The sequence below is a fragment of the Corylus avellana genome, chromosome ca1 (genome assembly GCF_901000735.1).
Source record: "Corylus avellana chromosome ca1, CavTom2PMs-1.0".
In the NCBI taxonomy this organism is placed as follows: Eukaryota; Viridiplantae; Streptophyta; class Magnoliopsida; order Fagales; family Betulaceae; genus Corylus; species Corylus avellana.
Window position 1 is genome coordinate 46,635,411 of NC_081541.1, and position 23,605 is coordinate 46,659,015.

Sequence of the window (23,605 nt, forward strand, 5' to 3'; positions counted from 1 at the left end):
ATTTCATTAAATGTGAACCAATTAGAACAACCATACAAATTGGAAATAGAATATTGTGAATCTTAAAAGAAGTCCATAACTAGAATAGATCATAGAAGAGCCTTGAGGCCACCGTTGAAAAGAGAGGAAAAAGCATCCATTTTAGTTTTAGGTAGGGCTAGGCCGACCTCAATGCCACCCTCCACATCCCTACTCTCAGTGAGTGAAATGGCTCTCATGCAATCAATTGAAATCTCCTCTATCTTCTTGGCTCTTCCCCACCCAAAATCCGTTTCATAAAGATCCAATTTAGGTGACCCAGCAACCATAACATGGAGCTCCGACCCAAACAACACCACCCAATCCGAAATCCATTTCTCTGCCCCCTCAAAGATTGCCTTGTCCAACCTCTTCACAGTGCTTCCAATGGCTTTTGCAGCTACAACAACCCCATCTTCTCCCATCAATTCCTTCCTCATTGCCTTTGCCCGGCCAAACCCAACACAGTTACCAAAATATGACGCCGGCACCGGAAAGTCCAGACGGGTAATTCCGCCAGCAATGAACCCCAAGTAATTCGGATCCTGATCATAACATTTCTCAATCTTTCTCTCTTGGGTCTTAATCAAACAAACCCAAATAAATGCACATGTCAGTACGTATGCAGATAAATGTATGGGAAGAGGCACATTGTCCTTCTTGCATTCAGCAATAATCCATTTTTTTATCCTTTCCATGTCAGTGGAGCCGACCACAAAGGTGGCTCTAACCATGTCGGACAAACTTGCTTTATTGGCTGCTCCATTGCCTGCAACAATATCTTCTGAAGATTTTCGCTTCCACCACTCCTTCAAGAAAATTCCCTCGAGCTCATGTGAATCCACAATCACCTTCCTGTCGAAAGAAGGCAAAGATTTAATGGAGAATGAGTCTCCATGGCTGCAAAACGAAGCCCAAGTCTTCATGAAATTATTGAACGTTCTTCCATCGGCTGCAACATGGTGGTAAGCCAGCCCAATACAAATGCCATGGTTTGGGAAAACAGTAATTTGAATAGCAAGCAGAGGAAGCAATTGTTCTTCACATGACACATTCGTTGGCAACTCCGGCACAAGCTGGTAGAATTCATTGACATTTCGTGGACGATTGCCTATTAAAATATAAATTAAATGATTAAATTTATTTTTTTTTTTAAAAAAAAAATTTGTAATTTAATACAATATCATAGCCAAAATTCTTAATTCGAATGTCATTTCCGATCAATTTATAAGTGGTGATTTTTTTTTTTTTTTTTGATTATAAGTGGTGATTTAACTTTACCTGAAAGACGGTTGAAATCTCCACCCGACTCTGCGAGTGTTAGCCTAACCTTGTCGCCGTCGGTGTAAACGAGCTGCGGCTTGCCAGGTTGGGGCGGGGAATTGAGGTTTCCGGCTAAAGGGTAGCAATGTTGGAGGGTTAAGGAGAGGGAGTGCTTGAGGTTGGGGACGGTGGTGGATATGAAGTGAGAAGTGGGGTGGGGATATTCATAGAAGAACAAAGGTTGGCTTGGAGTGAAGAAAAGCCATGGGATGTCAAAGAAGGTTAGAGGGAGTGATGTTGGCGGAACTGAATTTGGTGGGGGAGAAACATAACAATGCTCAAGAACCTTGATTGCTGAGGATTTTGCCATGGAGAGAGAGAGAGAGAGAGAGAGAGAGAGAGAGTAGAGAGTTGAGTGGTTCTTGTATGTATGTACATCATCTATAGCATTATATTAATATAGGGGACTCGATACCCAACACATTTTAATATGTGGGAAACTATCCACGTGAATTTGCAGATCATATAAAATTGATGGCCAAGTAGTGCTCTTCCAAGAAACCTAAGTTAACTAGAATGGCAGGTATTGACTTGGGTAACTAGTAAAGTAATCTTGCTTTTTTTCATGCTGTAAACGTGGTCAAATTTGGGTGGCAGATGAGTGGCAACTTCTTTGGGATATCCGCTGCTTGACTTACAGAAAATTTTAAAGAATTCTAGTTAGAAACCAAAGAGGGTATAAGGCTCCGCTATGGGTGTACAATCGGTTGCGGTGGTGGTTATTTCCTTATAACCGCAACTGCAACTTGCATAAACCGCAACTAGCAGTTATGCAGTTATTGAAAACTGGTTTTCATATAAATGATTTCATTATTTTTTTCTTTAATATAAATTTCAAATTTGTTAATTCAAAAGAAAAACAATGTTCATATTTCATAATATATTGTTAATTCAAACTAGTAAAATATTAAGGCCATTATTTATTTGTGATTTATCTCGTATCTCATATCTCAAATGTGATCAGAAAATTATATATGTTAATTCATAATTCAAAACAATTACAAATCTAAACCATTACAAATTTAAAAGTGGCTTGTTGAAGACAATGGATCTATTGCTATGGACCTACAATATCAAAAGAAATTTATATATATATATATATAAATTAACTTATGCCTCCCAAGATTTTTTTTATTTTTTAATTTTACCTCCCTCAAACTATATATTCTAATTTCGCCCCGGTTTATAAAGCGAAAATAAGAAAATGTACAAATCTGCAGGAAGATCCGTACCATCACAGTCTCTGTTGTTTGGATCGGAGCTTCATGTTTTAATTTCTTGGTGTGAGGACCATTTCACCGACTGAGAGCAAACATTTTAAAGGTGGCATTGAGGTTGGCTTTGGCCCTACCTAATTATGAGAAGGATGCTTTTGGCACTTTCTTTTGCTGAAGATCCCAAATCATTTTGAAATTTATTCTATTAAAATGTTGCTTAAATATAATTTATTCCATTAAAAATATCAATTTTTTATTATTATTAATTCAGACTTTTGATATAAATAATAATTTATCGTTACGAATTTGGCTTAGGTGCTGTAACAAAAAAAAAATGTAGCAAGTGTGTTGTAGTTTTTTCAACTGTTCAAATTTAATTTCACGTTTTTTTCATAAAAACGAGAGCGAGTGCAATTAAATATGGATCGTTGAAAAAACCATCTAAATTCATCGCTTACTTTTGACTACCTAAATGTTCAAAGTGTCCTCAGACCATGTTAGAGAATAGATTAAAGAGTTTGTAAGAGGATCGGGATCCCCTTTTATTCTTTGTTCAAAGTGTAGATAATTGTAGAGAGTTGTGAAAGGCGTTCAATAGTCCTACTTGTTAAAGCAATTGCTGAAATGGTTGAAAGTTATCAAAGTTGGCTTATCATAAAAGAAAAATACAAAAGTTTTTTTTTTTTGCCATGTCCACATAAGGAAAGTGACACTTCATGAGGCGTGGTCCACAGCCAATTGAACTACCCCTTAAAATTGGCTACCCCTTAAGAACGAAAAATACGAAAGTTGGGCTTTCAAGTTTCAACATTTATGGTCCGTTTCTCTTTTTGGTAGGGTTTATATTCCTTTCACTTTCAATCATGTTCGCGCCATTCCTTTCAAGCTAAGAAACTTTTCCATAAATGTCCCATTCAAATTTTCTTAGATTACTTTTATGCCCATCAAAATCTAATGATCTTCACAAGTTATTGATCCCACGTGAATGGGGTGTAGATGAATAGGAACATCCAATGATGGGAGATTCTTACAATTGAGAGAAGCTTTTGAAAGAGCTCACGTGACAAATAAGTCTTATCAAGAACTTCTTATAATTGCACAGAGCTCACACGAAGAGCCCCCGAAATTTAAATGGGTGGTTTCTGTCTTCTCTTTCATTTTTTTGTCTAAATTGCTATAAGTCGGGAAATATAAATTTAAAAATCTAGGAAATTTTAATAGAGTACTACTAGGGATTGGGAACAAATTTAGACATGATATAGATATATAATATATCTATATCTATATATATCTACAAGGCGAAGAGATGGTGGGTAGAATGCATTGTAGCATTCCTCTATATATATATATATATATATATATATATAAAACTGTCCTTTCAATCAAAAGAAATCTGAAAATATTTCAGAAGTTTGGGACCGTTGGTGTAAATGCCCTCTCTGCCCCCCTGCGTCAGTTTTTATCAGTAAACAGTAAAAATCAGATAGCTTATTGGTTGGTTGATGATAAGAACAGCAGCATATGTCGGAGTTAATAGTGAAACCTCCTTATACAACGACAAAGTTGTCCTTCTCTGCTTCAACAACTTCAACTCTCTCCCTCTCTCTGTCTCTCTGTCTCTCTCTGTTTTCATGGCTAAATTGTTCACAGTGCAGGTTCTTGAGCATTGCTTTGTCTCTCCCCCACCAAATTCAGCTCCAAAAGCCTCACTACTCCCTCTAACCTTCTTTGACATTCCATGGCTTTTCATCTCTCCAGGCCAACCTCTGTTCTTCTATGAATATCCCTACCCCACCTCCTTTTTCACATCCACAACCCTCCCAAATCTCAAGCACTCCCTCTCCTTGACTCTTCAGCACTACTACCCTTTTGCAGGAAACCTTCTGCTACCATCTCAGCCAGCCAAGCCGGAGCTTCTCTACACCGACGGTGACAAGGTTGGCCTGACATTTGCAGAGTCCGGTGGAGACTTCAGCCATCTTTCAGGTCGTTAAAACCACTACTTATTTCAAAAAATTCAGTTAAGAGTTAATTTAATGATATAATTTGTATTCTACAACACAGGTAACCATCCAAGAGATGTCAATCAATTCTACCAGCTTCTGCCCAAGTTGCCAAAGTGTGTGTCAGGGGAAAAGCAGTTGCATCCTTTGCTTGCTGTTCAAGTTACTGTTTTTCCAAACTGTGGAATTTGTATTGGATTAACATACCATTATGTTGCTGCTGATGGAAGGACCTTCAACAATTTCATGAAGACTTGGGCATGGTATTATTGTGGTATTCGAGATTCTTCTTTTCCAATCAAGTATTTACCCTCTTATGATAGATCAGTCATCATTGACACAGATGGGCTAGAGGAAATTTTCTTGAAGGAGTGGTGGAACAGAAAATCTTCACAAGAAGTTGTTGTAGATTTGTCCAAAATGGTTCGAGCCACATTTGTGATGAGTTTGAACGATATGGAGAGAATCAAAAAATGGATAATAGCTCAATGCAGGAAGAAAAACCAGTCACCCCCAATACATTTATCACCATCTGTACTAGTTTGTGCATTTGTATGGGTTTGTCTGCTTAAAACCCAAGTGGGTTTGAATGAGAAATGTTTTGGGGAGGATTCAGCTTATTTTGGGTTTAATGCAGGTGGGATTACCCGTCTGGATTATCCAGTGCCTGCAACATATTCTGGTAATTGCCTTGGGTTTGGCAGGTCAATGGCAAAGATCAAAGAGTTGCTTGCTGATGAAGGGATTGTAGTTGCAGCTGATGTGATTGGAAACACTGTTAAGAAATTGGACAGAGCATTTCTTGGAGGGGCAGAGAAGTGGATTTCAGAATGGGGGGTGTTGATTGGATCAGAGCTCCATGTTTTGGTTTCTTGGTCTCCAAAGCTTGATCTTTATGAGACAGATTTTGGGTGGGGGAAGCCTAGAAAAATAGAGGAGATTTCTATAGACAGAATGAGGGCCATTTCAATGACTGAGAGTAGAGATTTCAAAGGTGGCATTGAGGTTGGCTTAGCTCTCCCCAAGTCTAAGATGGATGCTTTTGGCACTTTCTTCATTGAAGGTCTCAAATTCTTTTGTAATCAATTTGATTAGCACACTAAATTTAATGGTTAATTTCAGCATGTTTGTTTAAAAATTTATGTTTTATCTCTTGTTCTCTATTCTCGCATTATTAATAAACAATTCAAAACATAAAACATGTTCGAATCTTTTATGTCGTATCAAAACACTTTTTCAAAAAAAAATATAGAACATCTAATATAGTACACAACCAACGGTGCAGATAATATCACGTCATTTAAAACACCATGTAACAACATATCTCCATTAGACCCGTAAAATTTAATATAAACCATGAAATGAAATGCAACCCCATTTTGCTCTAACAAATTTTACCACAAAACACTCTTGAACCAAGAAGCTAAATCTCTCATGTTCCTGTAAAACTCATGCAAAACAGGATGTTAAAAATAGGGAAATATGAAATGAATTAACTGCCGTTTGTTTTCCGAGAAAATCTCAAACCCCTCACTATAAATGCCTCTCAGCGCTACCATGTTTCAGCAGGCTGCAAATTCCATAGGCGTCATCGGCAATAACTCTCATTTGTTTTCTGAGAGTCTTGCCGATCACGCCTGTAGCTTGCTATAATGGAGATGAAGAAGATGGCTTGTGCAGTCCTCTTCGCTGCAGCCTCAATGAGTGCAGTGTTGGCTCATGGTGGCGATTATGAGCACTCCCCGGCTCCGGCACCCGGGCCAAGCAGCGGCGCGGCCCCGGCTGGCTTGTCTGTTGTTGGTTCCATGGTTGGTGCTTCTCTTGTGTCACTTGTGGCTTACTACTTGCAGTAGATTTTTATCAACGGTTGAAGAAAGATCATCATGCTTCAAAAGACAGGATTAAGATTTACCATTTGTTGGTCTGTTCTTGGATTTTTCATAGTGTTTCATTTTCTTTCTTAGAATTCGTATTTCTTTCATGTTCTATATGTGAATGGTTTGGAACCATGAAATAAAAAAGCATTTACAGATTATTATAGTTTATATTTTTGGATTGTGAATGATATTCTTTTTCCATTATTTTTAATACCAGTTGTTAGTAATTGTTTTGCTTAATATTACAATTTAGAGTGCGTTTGACTCTATGATTTCGCTAACCAAAAGTGAAATTTAAACCATCGCAGAAAATGTATCGTTTGGAAGTGTGTTTTTGAAAAAGTTGTAATTTGAAAACATAGAAAAATTAGTGTTAGAGAGCGCGTTCTTAAAAAACTCATGATTTTTAAAAGTTAAACTGCGATTTTACCAAATGCTTCATTGCATTTTAAAAAAATCGTGTTTTCAAATCGTACATTTTGAAATTGTAAACTCAAACAGAACAATACATGACCAAACGAAGAACATTTTAGTTTAGTTTCAAAGAGTTGTATGGATACAGAGTGATCACAAACTGACTGAATTGTAAGATGTTTCTGAAACCCTCGTGAATTTGACAATAATATTCAATATATTATTCTTACCACAACATAATTAGAAATTGGAAGGTTTCTATTAGTCAATTCAATTACCAGCTTGGATGCTAGGTTGGAATCTATTTTCCGATTTCTAAACCTTTTTGGTTATTCTGGACTTCAACGGTAATTTTAAAAGTCGCATCAGTTTTAAAAGGACACAGGAAAGACGTCTAGCATTATAAATGGCCTGCCAACTAACCTTAACTCCTATAGCTTTTTAATCATAACCTTTCCATAAAAATGCATTAAATTCTTATCAATTGCTTTGACCACTTCATTAGGAAAAACAAACATATCTCACCAACAAACTTAAATTCAAAATGGTCCATAATAGGAAAACAAATTAATTCAAATATCTTCTGAAAATGCTTCTCAATCCCAGTAATCAAGCAACCGCCTTTTCTCCTTCCCTAAAAGCTCAAATTTCTCCTATAAATGCTTCTCAATCCCAACCCTCCAGACTCCAGGTGACAAGAGTCTCATTTGTTTCAAGGCTTTTTCTGTCATTCACTCCTTCAGCCACAATGGAAATGAAGAAGATTGCCTGCACAATTCTCTTCACTGCTGCCTCAATGAGCGCATTGTTGGCTGATCCTGGTCATCATAACCATGAGCACCACTCCCCGGCTCCGGCACCGGGACCGAGCCATGGCAGCGCCTCCGCTAACCTTCCTCTTGTTGGTTCTTTGGTTGGTGCTTCTCTTGTTTCGTTCATCGCCTACTTCTTGCAGTACTAGAATTTGCAGAAGGAGAAAAAAAAAAAAAATTGAAGAAAGGAAATAAGATTATACATTTGCGTTGTGTTATTGAAGTTTCTCATTTGGGCTGTTTTGTTTATTAGAACTTCTCTTCTTTCTCATATTTGTCTATGGTTTATGTGGATGATCATTTTGGTGCACATAATTCCATTATATATCTGGTTTGTGCTTGTAAATGATTTCTCTTTTCTTTCTTTTTTTTCTTTTTTCTGGTGCAAATTGTGCAAGATTTTCTTTCTTAACATGCCTTTTGTCATGATTTGTTAGTCAAGTTCTTTCTCCACATTTCCCTTTAGGCTCAAACTTAAAAAGAGATGGCAATTATGATTTATAATTGGATATTAATTTAGATGATTAAATATATGATTTCCTATCAACTAAAGATTTTAAGATAATTGATAATTTAATATGATATTAAATCATAATCATAAGGGGTAGCCCCGCACCTTAAGCTGCTCGATGCTTGTGAAGGGATGAAATTGGGGTGGCAAGTGTAGGCTATGGCCCCAACCCAAGGAAAAAAAAAAAAATTATAATTTTTTTTTTCTTTGCCATTTGGCTCTTATCCATTAAATTTTTTGGCCCTTGGCCCCTACCCATCCAAAGCTCTGACTCCGTCCCTGCTGGTGAGCCTACAACACCATTTCTCTGCAATTCGAGCACCCCAATTCTAGGAATCCTAATTCCTAATCAAGTCTCAAAAGATTGGTTTCTATTTCACACTTGAAAAAATAATGGACCACTTTGTAACTTCTACTTTTTACCTGGTTAATAAAATATCACACTATATTATTTGGCATTACAAAAAAGGGAGGGACCAAAACTAATTTAAGAGCTCATCTCTTATGCACTTTTGAAGTAATTACAAACAATCTTAATTATGCAGAGCAGAAAGATACTAAACACAGACAGACAGACACAATAAGAACAAATTCTATGGTGGGAGGATCTCTGCTTGTGCTAGTGCTTCCTTATGCAGCTTTGGACATCATGAGAAAATCAGGGCATAAGGAATCTTTTTACACATTTCATGCACAAATGTGTAATGACACACAACGTGGCATCAGACACCACCCCAAATGAATGACAGCATGCAGTTCCATGAACTGATGTTCACAACGCATGCTGTCCATGCATTGGAACATGTACCTTCGACCCCATACCCAGCTGATAAGGATTCCCTACATTCTAAATTATGTGAATTTAAGCCGTTCCTGGCATCGAATCGAATGCTTTAAAAAATGCTCTCTATTAAAAATGTGGTATGTTACCTAATAATAATTTGAGTAAATTTTTATCATGTTTTGTATTTTATGTTGTAAAAAAGCTTTGCACCAAAAGTTGTCATTTGAGAAAAAAAATTATTTGGGGGTAATTATCATTCCCCTCATGAACTACCACTCGATTACCATATACTCCCATCAACTACCAGCTTTACATTACGACCCCATCAAACTACCCATTCGTTACTAAAACCCCCCTTCCGTCAGTCAAGGTCGTTAAGTCGGATAGTCAACCCATCACACGCGCGTAAAGTTGGTAGTTGATGGGCGGTATATGGTAATCGAGTGATAGTTCATGAGGGGAAATGATAATTACCCAAAAAAAAAATGCATACGCATTCAAGGCATATGACGCGCACGTGATGGGTTGACCGTCCGACTTAACGACCTTGACTGACGGAAATGGGGTTTTGGTAACGAAAAAGTAGTTTGATGGAATCGTAATGTAAAGTTGGTAGTTGATGAGGTATATGGTAATCGAGTGGTAGTTCATGGGAGAAAGGATAATTACCCCAAATTCTTTTTGACCGCTTCAATAACATGCCGCATTTTATAAGCCGTTCGATGCAAAAGAATGGGCTAAGTTTAGGGATCCTGATCCATATCCCACACTCCTATAAATAACAGAGTCCAAAAATCTGAGACAGTACACCCACATAGGCAAAAAACCCAGCTTGCTAGCTAGGCTTTGTTTCATTGCCTATGGCCTCCATGAGGGTTTATTTAGTTACAATGGCTCGTTGCAATGGTGTGCTCAAAGTTGAGAGTCTATTCTTATGAAGATGAGTTGGCTCCTATGGGATCCATGACTCACGGATCAGCCTTTGCTTCCTCTGCTTCGATTGTTTTTCTGGGATTCTCTCTTCTGTTTTATGTTCTTGGTGTTTTCATGCATTAAATCTTGCTGCCAAAATGTGATCACTTTGTTGTGGTGACCACACTTTGTATTCTAAGTAGTAAGGATTTTGTGTAAAAAGGGATTACTATCTTACTATAATTCCACTAGTGTATTTTATTTATGGTTAACATTTTCTCTTCTTTTTCTTTGGTCTGGCTCTTGTGTTTTTCTGCTTATAACAGGGGAAAGGAAAGAGAATGAAAAAACAAACTAAATGTGAGGATTTTTTTCACTTCTAATGCTAATGGAAAAGAGATCACTGAAAAATATGAAGGAATAATTTCAAACACAAGATTGAAAACAGTCCATTTCACCATTTAGGCCCCGTTTGGTTCGCGGATTAGACCCTTGGATTGGACTAGCTAACAGTAGGTATAGTTAGTCCTTTGTTTGGTAATACTCTATTCCTGATAATAGTCTATTCCCATGAGATTACTAATCCTATACATACAGGGTTAGCTAAGCCACTCAAAAACGAGTGGCTTAGCTAATCATTTCTTGTGGGATTAAAATTATCGTGTAAATTGCCCACAAAAACCCCACCCTTCTAGCACCCACATCTCTCAAGGAGACTCTGCAAATCGATCTCCATCTCTCAAAGAGCAACTATCTCTCTTCTCTGTGCAAGGTATCTCTCTCCCCCTCTCTTCTCTTCGATTTTTCTTCTTTGTTTCTTGGTTATTTCATTCTCTCTCTGTTTCTTGAATTTTTTTTTTTTTCTTTGTAACGTTTCTTAGTTTTTTTTTTTTCTTCAGTTTTTTTATTTCTTTTGATTCTCTGTATCGTTTCTCTTTGATTCTGTTTAGGGTTTTTTTTTTTTTTTATTCTGTTTCTCCATCTCTCTTTTTCTATACTTTCTCAGTTTGATTTTTAATTCAGTTATATATATATATACACGCTTGAACACAGGTTGTTCAAGCGTACAACCTGTGTTCAAGCGTGTATATATATATATAAAATTATATATACATGACATAACTAAAAAAAAAAATTATAGTAAAATTGTTTATCTTTCAATAAAAAGAAAAGAATGAAAGTCTTTAATAATATAAATTGTATTTATATTATAAGGGTATTTTAGGAAATAAGATCATAATACAATTATATTCATCAATATATTGCATTGTACCAAACGAAAGAATGAGATTAGGTAGTCTATTCCAGTGTTACAACCAAACAAAGGAATAGGACTAGCTAATCTATTCCCAGTGGTAGCTAATCCCAGTGGTAACTAATCCTTTTCCAATGGACTAGACAATTCGCGAACCAAACGAGGCCTTAGTGTGCTTCATATGTGTATCTTAATGTTGCTCAAGAGCTTCTATGAGGGCCAATTTTATCACTGTCTGTCTAAATAAATTAATATGTTGTGATTGCACTTGTGAGTATGATTGTTCTCGTCCTATTTAACTATAATTGTGATCTTATTTTTACACAAGAAGTGATATTAAAGCCATAATTAGCTTTCTGAAATGGGTATTAGAGCATCTAAGAAGACTTGAGCAATTCAAGTCATATCACAACAATCTCCACCTTAATTTGAATTTCATCAAGTCTCCACCAAAACAAAATCTCGTCGTAAAAAATTTGTGTCACTCATCAACAACACAATTATATGGATATCTACTTCTCACACCCTAAGGTGCATGGATAGTGAGCAACAAAAGTCTAATAATAAGGTTGGTAATTAATTTGAATACCAATTATAAAATAAAAATATAATTTCTAATATTATTTTAAATTTAAATTACAATTTTGCCATAAAAAACCACATTTTACTCATGATGGATATAATGTGTCCCAAGTCAATTTTTCTTGTTTGACTTTGTTTATTGATATGTGTTGATATTAGTTTTTACTTTTTTGTCTGAAAAAATATTTTTGTATCTTTAAAATTATTTTATATTTGAATTATTTGTTAATATTTTTATTAAAAAATAAAAAATATAGCAGCCAATAATACCATGGGAGCAACCCATGGTTTCTCTCCGGTAGAAGAAAAAAACCCCATGGTTTCGTCTCTCTCCCTGTGAAACCTGACTATTTATTCGTACTTTTTCTTACCCTTTTTTGGCCTTCTCTCTTTCCTTAATTTTCTCGCATTCTAAACAGGCCATTCTGGTTTCTTGGCTAACCTAAATTGTATTTTTGGTGGTTTAGGTTGGTTCTGGATCTCTGAATTTATTACTGGAATTTATCTGATATTATTATTTGAGGAAGGTTTCTAGGGTTCTCTGTCCATTGCTGTTGATGGGTATGACTCGTAGATTCGCACTTCTTTTGTGGGTTCGTTTGTTTTGATCGTTTTGATGCTCCTTCATCATTTCTCTGTCCAGAAGAACTGAAGCATCAAACTTCCTCCCACCCAACTCTTTCTCTCACGACACACTCTGTTACACACATGGCCGCCATGTTTTCACGAATGCTCAGCTCCAAGCTTCCAAAATCATCCCATTTATTCCCATCATCCACCACCTCTTTCATCGTCTCCTCTAATCCTCAAAACTCCTATTTCAAACCCTTCTCGTGCCTCTACGCTCAATACTTCAATTCTGCATCATCACAATCCCCACCAAAAACACTCTCAAACCCAAATTTCAATTTCTTCATTGCGCCTTCCACAAAGTCCTCCAAATCTCGTGATCCATCACACCCAAAACCCCAAAGTTTCCATCTTGGTTCCGCTGGATCATACCCAAGTTCGGTTATGAGTTCACAAAACTCTCGCCTTTATTTGTTGCCAAATGAAAAACTCACAGATAGTTTACCCCTAGTTAACCCTTTGGTTGGTGCAAAACCCATTGGTTCCAATCTTAGTTTGATACGGCCATGTTCAAGTTCTTGTACCAAGTTCAACAGTTTTGACCTTTATTGGTTTTCTAGAGGAAAACCCAGATTTTATTCTACCTCTGATTCATCCTCAGAATCTGAGAAACCCCAAAATCCTAGTAACTACCCAAGTCAAAACCCCGATTTCAAGCACCAAGAAATTGAGGGACCAACGGTAGACCGTGACCTCTCGGCTTTGGCCAATGAGACCCGGGAAGTTCTTGAAAGGATGATGAAGACCATCTATGGTTTAAGTAAAGCTGTGGCCATTCTGGGTCTGGTTCAGCTTGGCCTTGGAGCTTGGATTGCTTACATTACCAAGTCCTCACCTTTTTCTGAGGTTTCAATTCAAAGCGCTGTGGCATTTGGGTTTCCATTTGCATTGGCCTTCATGTTAAGGCAATCCTTGAAGCCAATGTACTTCTTTAAGAAGATGGAGGAGCAAGGTAGGTTGCAGATTTTGACCCTGACTCTCCAGGTTGCTAAGAATTTGAATATCTTCTTCGTTCGAGTTCGCGGGGTTACTTTCATGTGTATTGCCGGCTTGTCAATTGGATTTTTGTTCACTCTGCTATCAAGATGACTTAGCTTTGTTCTAAAGATTCATTAAATAATGATATAGATTTAAGTGGGATTTTTGTTTTCACGTTTGATTTTCCTAGGAGGTTATATGCTTTTGTTTCATTCTGTACCAATTTTGCTTATAAGCAATCAGTATTTTCTTATTTCAAGAATTAGTCCAATGGCCACTTTAAATTTGATTGCTATCAAAATGTTATCTATGTATTTATATAAAGCTCACATGTTAAAGTTGAGCCAATGAGCTATGGCTTTCTTTCCACCATAAGAAAGGGCTGGAGGGTGAGGTTGAGATTTTAAGAACCATCAGGTGCCTGATTTAGTATGGCAAAGTTTACTTGGGAAGAGGTAACCTAATAGCAGTTGGTAGAAGAGTATCTTCTTACCCATTACTTCAGGAGTCATTGCCTTGACGACAAATATATTTCAGTGTTAACATGGTTATGACTGCTAGCTATTGTGCCATGTATCAATTATTCATTTGATTTTCTTTGAGTAATCAGATTTTACTGCTAGAAAATAGGTCATTGGTTGTAGTAGCGAGGCAGTTATGGCTGTGTACTTGAAGTTGCAGAGACTTGAGGGAAGATTTCATTCAAATGGGAAAGAAAAATGCACATACCAGTTCTTCCTAGGATGCATTTGAGCAGTTGATTGGGTTATCTAAGAGGCATGTTTGAAAACACTTATTGTGTAATAATGTAGTATTGGAATTTCTTAATTCATAGTTTTTCATGGATTTGAATACCAATATATTTCCTAGATGTTCTTGATGTTGAATGTAATATGGTTTTTAAGAAATGGATGTTCTGTTTGGTTATGTGCCAACATAACTTGGATGTTCTTTTCTCTTTTTAACTCTTAGTTTGATAGAGAACATAATGCTTCACTCTTCTAGGAGCTCAACCTGATAAATATCTTGATTCTTGAAGCAAAACTTTCAATCAGCGGGTGCAGACTCTAGGGGCATCATCATTTTGGTTACACATGTGAGTTAACTTGAGCAATTGGCATTTCTAATGGCATTGGACTTCCAATTGATTCCCTCTGCCCTTGCCATGTGCAGTTATCTGTCATTGGCAACCTTCATCCAGCTAATGATTTTAGAGGTAACAATGGTCAGTTGTCTCTTGGCTTCCCACCACTCAAAACCAAACAATCTGTTGATCTTGGAATGAGACCAAAAGGCAACCACATTGAGGGTTTGAGTTCAATACCACACCATCAGTCCCCCTAGGAACGCTTCATTTCAGTTAACATGGTGACTGATTATAAGTACTTTTAGTTTTTAGTACATTGGAAGCTTTATATAGAAGGTGTTTCTAATATCCAGGAGTGAAACTTACTACCCGAGATTTTTAGGACAATAAGTTTGATGTGGGGTGTTTCTAATGGATCAGGATCTCCTTAAATTTTTTTTTTTGGCTCCGAGAGAGGGAGTACCGTGCAGGCTGGTAGGCCCCACTCTCCGTTATAGTAAAGAATATATATATTTTTTTTTTTTGTCTGGTAAAAATGGTTGAAATCACATTGATGGAAAAATCAAGTGGGTACAATTAACTGCTCTTATAATATGGGCAAATGAATCCGACTAGGGGTAAAAAGTCGGGCGATTATTCTAACCACTAATTGTTAACAGTCTAGGCGGTTACGGCTAACGGTTTTTAATTTTTTTCAAAATTTTCAAAACCGCTATCTATATATATATATATATATATATTGTTTAAAATTTTAAATATATATAAAAATGTATAAAAATATAAAAATGGTGTCGGATGTAATATGATATTATCATATATATATTTTTTAAAAATTTCTTTTAAAAAGTGATTAGCAATTATTAGAATTATTAACCGCTAACCGGTTAGTGGAGGCAGTTAGTGAATTTTACTAACTACTTAAGCGATTACAATTAGCGATTTTAGTCAATAACCGCTAATTGTAACCGCATTTTCACCTCTAAGCCCCACACTTGATCAGGTAGTACAAACAAGTACCCAAGCAAGTGTAGAACCAACCTAGCATTGCATGCCGATCGCAATCGAAATGAATCAAGCCAATTATTTGTCACCCTGCTGCTTGGTCTTATTTTCACAGAATAATAAAGTTATAAAATAATAATAATAAGCTAAAAACAAGATCAAGCACTGCGTATGTGCAAGCGTGCAACAAAAACGAGAACATGCAAAAGGAGAACATATATTATCAATTCAAGTAACTACCATGATGTGGCACCATGTACATACCCAGGAAACTCGTCCAGTTCTTTTCCTTTTTCCCCCTTTTGCCTTTTTCCTTATCTCTTTTTTCTTTTTTCTCACCAAAATTATAGCAACTACAAAGCATATAAAGAAATTCCTATGCACAAATTTCAATCATAGAACAATCCTCCAAAATTTCACCCTCCTGCATAAACACCACCCCCCCCCCCAAAACTTTTCTCCAGGCCAAAAAATTTACCGGGCAAAATTTTTTACTCTGCTCCAGACCTTCTCTACCCTGCGAAATGCCCATGTACAGAAGAATTATAGTCCAAGAATAAGAGAATTCGTGGGAGTTCAGGCCACCTTGAGTAAGTGCACTTTGGCACAATTGCACTTCAGAATTTCGCAAAGGATTACATTGTTGAACTAGGTCGTTCCTTGATTCCCATCTGGCTTAGGTTCTGTTCTGACATAGGTGAGACTACGAGAGGAAGGTGATGGAATAGCACTTCCAGAGACAGGAGCACCACTCTCAGCCGGTGTAGCCTGGGGATCCCGCTTCCACTGCAAGCTCCTGGCACCAGGTTTAATTGGAGGGCGACCCCTAAATGCACCAGACATGCCTCTTGGAAAAGGAACCCTGGCAAACCTAGCAGCAGCAAATGGAGAGCCTCGGGCAATGCGAGGCCATGTCATCATAGGGGCAGCTTCTTGATGGGCAGTACTTCTCCTCACAACCTGCAATTAAGAAGTCATTTGGAGAGAGCTTGCTTCAGTAACCACATCTTAAAGCACCAATGAAGAACATCGTGCATTTCACATCATTGTCCTTTACTGTATTAATCAACCCATAAATGTCACAACCACACAACTATTCTCACATGGTATGCCTTGCATGATGCACTTGTTAACCTCATTATCTATATAAATTCAAAACTAAAGTATTGTTGATGTTTAGTAAGACAAGCGTCAGCATAAACATAATGCTACCGTGCAGTCAGCCATTTATTGTTGACCATTTCAACTTCTTTGCATGATGATTTCAATTTAATGAGTCAATCTTTGCTTTCTCTCGACTTTCCATCACTAAGACCAGTAGTTGTATTACCAAAATATTTTTCACAAGTTTTAAAGAACCTCTTGGTTCCTCAACCCTAAAATACCAATTTGTTGGATTATAAGCCCGCCACAAGGGACAAGACACATGCCACAAGTGGTTTTCACCAGAAATACTGCAAGATTTTGTAACGTTGCTGAACTGCAATGCATGTCAAGCAAGAATAAGATGTCTTAAGAGTGTCCTTCACCTCCTCTTTGGCGCACAGTTACTGTTTACAACAGTCTGAACAGCAACAAATTCTCTCTTTTCTCCCTCCTTTAGAGCCTAAAATCAAATTCCTTCAATAACCTTAAAAACCTTACTTATTTTTCTTGACCAGTTTTGAGCTTCTTTCATCCATAAGAACTCAATCTTTTCAAACCAAAATTCAATCAACAAAACCCTAACACTTGCTCCTAAAAATAATAGACCCCAGATCCATATATTCTCCGGACCCTAAATGCATCACAAGAACATACAGCAGAAAAGTACTAAACGTACTTTTTAAGCTCACTAACACAATCCCAAATAGGCTCTTAGCTATTAGTCACCACTACAATAGGTTTTCAAAAACAAATGCAGGGAGAAAAGCAACTATGCACCAGAAAAGAGAAGCGACTACGCACCAGAAAAGAAAAGCCACTCAGGCCCCAATCACACCAGCAGAAAAGCAAGAAGACTATCATTTCTAACAACTAAAGAAAATCCAGTTTCAATGAGTGATACCTTGAGAATCCGTGACATAAATGAGGTTCCATCCAGAGATAAGGCATTGTCTGCTGCCTCTTTTCTCATGAACTCTACATAAGCAGACCTGCTCAAATAATATCATTTAGTAAAATGTTATTAAAGAAAACAAAAATGTATTTTCCCAAGAACAAACAAAAAAATGGAACATATCAATAAGAAAGCAAAACAAAACTTGCTTTGCTTTGCTTTCTTAATTAAGTATTTTTACTCATCAAAAAAAAATTCTTACCCCTTTGGTTGCCCTGTTGCTGCATCAGTAACTATAACCACTTTTAGAACGTCCCCAAATTTATTGAAATGCCGAGAAAGACTATCCTTGGTAGCAGCAAAATGAACCTGTTAAGAACAATACATATAACACGTCAGGAACAGAGGTATGTTTCCGTACCCAGAAGGACACAAGGATAAGTTATTACATTGCTGACAAAAATTGTTCTAGAATCAGCATCCTCTAAAGGACGACCAGCAGCGTATAAACCTGCAGAACACAACACAAAAAAGCATTTTCAAAAAGAAAGTTTAGTACAGGTATTGCATTAGATCCACAACAGGAGATAAATCATCAAGGAATTCACAAGCAAAAAGGCTAATGTGAATAGCTCACAACTCACCGGAAGTGGATGACTGTGTCTGCTGGGACGTTTTCTGAGCATCTGCGGCAGGTTTTGCCTGTTTATCAGTAACAATATGCAAGTTCAATGCCAGCAATCCAGTACAAAGACTAAAGAATAAAGAAAAATTAAAAATTGAATATGCAAAGGCATACATACATACATACAAATTTCAGACGTATATATTGTGTATGCATGCATACCGTACACACACATGACTACATATTTATGCACAGGAACATCTTACATTTCCATTACCAACTGTAGGATTGCTATTGTCCTTCATAAGTCGCAAACCAGTCTGGCCAGATCCTGCATCACTCTCCTGTAAATGTTTCCGATTATCGATTTCCCCAACCTCCCTATGCTCCTGATAGTGAGGTGGCTTCCAAGTATTTACATTCACAGAAATGTTCACTATCTTACTACGAGAAGTGTTTGCAGCCGCCACAGGTTGATCCTGATCCTTACTTCGTCGAATGACATCATCAGCATTTTTAGCTACACTATACTGCACCATCAGTGAATCCTCACCCCTGTTTCCAGCAGAGGAGGCAGTCTGAGAAACATCCATAACTTTACGACCAACAACATTGACTCCGTCATATCCTTCATTGTCAGAAGTAGAATCAGATGCCAAACCAGTTTCGCTTTCCAACATGGTCATATTGCCAACATACTGTCCACTGTAGTCGATTCTTTGATGACTCCTCGATATTGTTTGCCCCTGAATTTGGTTAATATCTCCATATTCTCCATCCTCAACAGCAGCTTCTCTAAACTCCGCATCTTGGCCACTGGTCTCTGATACATCCATCCCACGACCAAGTCGGTCAAACACACTCCCAGAGGGTTTAACTTTTACCACATCTTCTGCAGCTTCTGCCACAGCTCTAATTACAGTAGCCATAGCACTTGGCACTCTTGCAACAGACCTAATCCGCTGAGGACGATCAACCAATGATAAGTCACTACTGGACGTGGAAACCACAGAACGAAGACGCTTCAACTTGGGCTCCTTTGTCGAATTAGATGGCCTTGAAGTTCCCACTGCATCTCGAACTGCAAACTGAAGCAGCCGCCTAGGAGCATCAATATTTACTTGAGAAACTGCTTCCCTCTGCCAAAAATTTCTTCAATGGATCAGAAGTTGTAAAGCAATGAAAAAAAAAAAAACATATGAAAGAGATACATGGAAAATAACACCAATCTACTACACCATTTGTCAACTACAGCACAATTTCCTTTTCTTTTCTTTTTTTCCTGTTAAGTACGGCATCATAAGATTCTTGAAGGGCCAAGAAAATGATGGGAAGGTTAGAAAGATATAAAGAAAGTGCAAAGAGAGTATAAACCACGAGACAAACACATCTACATCAGTTTCTAACGTTCATAGGACAGGATTAAACAGGTATCCAACTCTAGGAGTTGTAGTAGAGAGATTGCACTAGGTGGCTGAGTTGGGGTATTCATTGTGGCACAGAGACGAACATGAGGGATGGACAAAACCCTATGGGAGCATTACTGAGAAAGGCCTGGTTTTCCAGTTCATGATCTTCTTTCTCCTCATTTACCTTTTGCTCCTCTTCTTCTTGCAGAGGTCTTCTATGTTCAAGAAGAATGTATTGCTGTTCTTGAGATATAACCCTCGGAACTGGGCTGGAGCATTGGAGGAGGCTTTGGGTTGGAATTCATGGAGGAGAAGGGGAAGGAAAAGTGGTGATGAGGAGAAAAAGGAAGAGAACGGCAAAGAATTACTTAAAGTTTTTATTAAAATCCATGAGTCAAGAGAATGGGTCATGGTGCATTTCAGGTGTAATTCTGAAAGGAAATTGCTAGGTTATTGTGGCTTTTGAGAGGGCGATAGAGAGTAAGAAAGTGCCAAATGCGACAAAATTTAGTGGAAGCCTAGAAGGAAGTACATGCCAAAAGTTTATTTGTGCAAATTATTTACCAGCTTCAAAATGTTTACTGTTGTAAGTAGGAAGCTCTTTTGTATGAAGGTCCTTTTTTGTATTTTTTGTGCAACAAAAGTGCATATTAAAAAACTACCGAGGTTCTCTTTGTGAAAAGTATAATTTATCTTAGGTCCTATTATGAAGCATCATAAGCCACACTTCAACATCAGCCAAGTCAAAATTAAAAGGTGCTCTAGTGTAAATGATTTTATAGTATTAGAGAATTTAAATAATTTAACGGTAAGATTCGAAAAACAGAATCAATTTATTACCCTTTTTTTTTTTTTTTTTTGAAGACTATAAAATTTGATGTGATATAATATACAATACCATATATACATATAAACACGCATTAATGGTGGCATTGGAAAAAACAAAAGGTGACAGATCCAAACTCTTACTCCCTACATATGAATGTCCATCACCAAGCGTGTTTGTGCGATTTGTGAGCAAAGGGTAAGTCAAACACCTCCAACCAACAGCACCTCAAGATTATTGCCAGGTCAATTCTCATCCTAGCAAAATCTTATTACTCTCTCTCTCTCTCATTCAAAATTCCCATCAAAATTAAATAAAACAGAAAAGAATGCAACAAGACCTCCCTTAATTTAAGTTTGTACATACATATCTAGTGAACTTCTTTACTCAAATTTTAAAGGAAACAAAACTTCATTTTACATTCAAGAAAAAAATAGAAATTCAAACCTTCTTATTCTCATGCTCATCGGGTCGACTCCTTTTCCTTTGAAATGAAGGTCGGGGAGACGGAGACCTCCTTGCACGAATGTCTTTACGATGGGGTTTTTCCTCTAAATGAATTCTATCAATATCAGAGCTCCGAAGAGGAGGAGGTTCAACTGCATCTCTCACTAGTCCTTTCCATTCCCTATTGTGCCGGCTTCTAGATAACTTATTATACTTTTCTGTTTCTGATTCAGCATTCGAATGGAGAGACTCATTTTTTTCACTTTGTTCACCTGCCGTGGGTTTTGTTTTGGGAGCTTCATCCATATAAGAGTCTTGAGGTTGTATATACAGATCCAAATTTGAAGCCAGATGATCCCACAACCTGTTAAAGAAGAAAAGGTATGTTAAAAGGTCCATAATGTAGCAGTTGCAAGGATGACACAGAACTAGGTTGTTGAAAGAAAAAATATATATATCGATTTGGCCTCAGCTTTACGCATAAAAGAGGACTAAATTTTACCAAGATACAAAAGAATCATTGTCGTCATCCAAAAACACACGCAACTCATTCCTTGCTTCTTCCTTGCGCTTGCCATTCTTAACTAACACAATCACATATTCCTGCCAATACAAATTGAAAATCAGGTTAAGTTAGTAGCTGCAAATTCTGAACCATTCTTTTCAAAAATAAGACAGTTTCCAGATCATGCAAAATCTTATTTTTTCCGAATAATTATTCATACCAAATATTTTTCATTCTTGAAACCAATTAAAATTCAATAGAGAAGGAATATATTGAAGACACAATATTCCTGCAACCCCTATTCTGCTACACCACAATATGTAAATCTACTTCAATTCTGCCAACATATGTCTATTCACCTGCCTTGTTCGTAGCAAGCCTTAATCCAACTCAAGCAAACCTAAGCCCAACACAGCAAAACCCAAGGGAGAACCCTATCCAGCCACCCCAAATAGATCTAAACATTAACCAGACTCAAATTCATGCAATATCAATACAGATATGATGCAAAGCATCCCAACTAAGCATACTCAATTAAGCCATTCAACCATCAAAGACCCCATTTAAGCTCACACAATTGCAGCCATTTTCAAAAATTAAGCACCCATTTAGGTAAAACCTACGAAGCATGAATACTTACAAATAGGCCTAAACCAATATTAATTACCAAAACAGAGAGCAAGTATAACTTCAAAAAAGACGGACTCAAAACTCAGATGAACCAGAAACGAAGAAAAGCATCTCAAGCTTGTGGCTGAGTGCCTCCACAGCAAACTGACTGGCAGCGCTCACCAGGAAGTAACACCCTTGCTCTTCCCACCCACCCCTCTCCAACTTTTGAACTCCTCAAGCACAAACTTTGCTAATAAACAAGATATACCAGTAGCAAGTGGTGAAACAAAATGAAGTCCTATATAGCTGAAGAATTACTAGGTCAATTCTCATCTTAGAAAAATCTTCTTCCTACTTCATACTTGAGGATTATAACTGGCCATAATACACACAAACTTTTCATAGCTCTCTTAAGTTTAAAGTTTAGCATCTCTAACTAGGAATAGCCAAATCACAGTTTCTTAATCCATCCATGGTATCAGCACCATCCAAATGAATCAAACCCTATAGAAAAACACGCAGGGACAACAGAAACAATCCAATCAAAAAAACCCCAATACCCTTATCCAAAAACAATCAATAACCCAAACAAACACCACCCCAAAAAAAAAAAAGGGGGCAAAACCCAATGGAACAACATTCAGGGACAAGAGAAGCAATCCAATACAAACCCCTCCCCCCACACATACCCCAAAAACAAAAAACAATCCGAACAAAACAATCTCTCTAAACATTCAAAACCCCATTGAATCAAACACAATAGAACAACATTCAGTTTACCACCGCCGCGCCCAACCCCACCACGCGAATAACCAAAATAAACAACTCTCTAAACGTTCAAAACCCCATTGAATCAAACACAATAGAACAACATTGAGGAACAACAGAAGTAACCCAATACCAATCAATATTCCCAAATTAAACAACTCCCCAAACACTCAAAACGCAATAGATATATAACCACCGCAAATATAAATCTTGTCCAACATGCACCAGAATACAAGAAGCCGAGAGATTAAGCAATCTCATACCACAAGATGGTCGTCGCTGAAATCCGTGTACTCCATCAGCTTCTCCTTCACTACCTCCCTCAGCTTCGCCACTCCGTCGGTGCTAAAATTCGCATTAAACGTCAGATCATCGACCCGATCCACGCTTCCCATATTGACACAAAACCCAAAATTGCCTCTGTAAATTATCGCCCAAAAGAATCAACCCTAATTCTGCCTTATCAATGAGCACAAATATGGGGAATAACCGTTCAGACTGTATCAGCAAAATCAACGCTAGGGTTTCGCTCATACGGAAATGATTACAACTTGTTGATGAACTCCATGAATACGCTAAAACAGGTTTGCGATTTTCAGAAGCCTTTAAATATAATTGTTTGGGTTTTAGGCTTTATGCCAAACCTTTTGAGCTTCATGGAACTAGAGAGAGAGAATAAGAAAGCAAAAGGGTTTTTGAAGGTCATCATTGCAAATACGATACAACCTGTTTTTATTTTTTCTTTTTCTTTTTCTTTTTTTTTTTTTGGAAAATGTAAAATAAATCTTCTTCTTCTTCTTTTCTTTTTTTTCACTAAATTGCAAATAGCTATATGAAATAAAAAAATAAAATTAAAAATTAAAAATTAAAAAAATAAATAAATAAAGAAAAGAAAAAAGTGACTACAACTTTTTGTGGTAAGAAAAAAAAAATACAAATAAGTTATTAGGTACAACTTCCATCCAAGATT

General features: G+C 37.2%; 4 protein-coding genes across 4 annotated transcripts; 2 read left to right on the forward strand and 2 right to left on the reverse strand.

Annotated features, from left to right (window-relative positions):
• Positions 1–84: 84 nt before the first annotated feature.
• LOC132167702 (anthocyanidin 3-O-glucoside 6''-O-acyltransferase-like) lies at positions 85–1,658 on the reverse strand. Its single transcript, XM_059578714.1, has 2 exons — positions 1,300–1,658; positions 85–1,129 (listed from the first exon to the last, which is right to left on the reverse strand). Exons 1-2 carry the CDS (start codon positions 1,649–1,651, stop codon positions 90–92), a joined length of 1,392 nt encoding a protein of 463 aa, XP_059434697.1. The 5' UTR covers positions 1,652–1,658; the 3' UTR covers positions 85–89.
• Positions 1,659–4,135: 2,477 nt separating this feature from the next.
• LOC132166979 (anthocyanin 5-aromatic acyltransferase-like) lies at positions 4,136–5,677 on the forward strand. Its single transcript, XM_059577858.1, has 2 exons — positions 4,136–4,544; positions 4,623–5,677. The coding sequence occupies exons 1-2, from the start codon at positions 4,190–4,192 to the stop codon at positions 5,654–5,656; spliced, it is 1,389 nt and encodes a 462-aa protein (XP_059433841.1). The 5' UTR covers positions 4,136–4,189; the 3' UTR covers positions 5,657–5,677.
• Positions 5,678–11,973: 6,296 nt separating this feature from the next.
• LOC132185941 (uncharacterized) lies at positions 11,974–14,198 on the forward strand. The gene has a single exon (XM_059599761.1). The coding sequence runs from the start codon at positions 12,417–12,419 to the stop codon at positions 13,425–13,427; it is 1,011 nt and encodes a 336-aa protein (XP_059455744.1). The 5' UTR covers positions 11,974–12,416; the 3' UTR covers positions 13,428–14,198.
• A 1,408-nt stretch (positions 14,199–15,606) lies between these two features.
• On the reverse strand, positions 15,607–23,321 carry LOC132166917 (nucleolin 1). The gene is made up of 9 exons (XM_059577775.1): positions 22,899–23,321; positions 21,253–21,353; positions 20,751–21,114; positions 18,335–19,207; positions 18,088–18,145; positions 17,893–17,954; positions 17,706–17,812; positions 17,453–17,540; positions 15,607–16,365 (listed from the first exon to the last, which is right to left on the reverse strand). The coding sequence occupies exons 1-9, from the start codon at positions 23,028–23,030 to the stop codon at positions 16,054–16,056; spliced, it is 2,097 nt and encodes a 698-aa protein (XP_059433758.1). The 5' UTR covers positions 23,031–23,321; the 3' UTR covers positions 15,607–16,053.
• Positions 23,322–23,605: the final 284 nt, after the last annotated feature.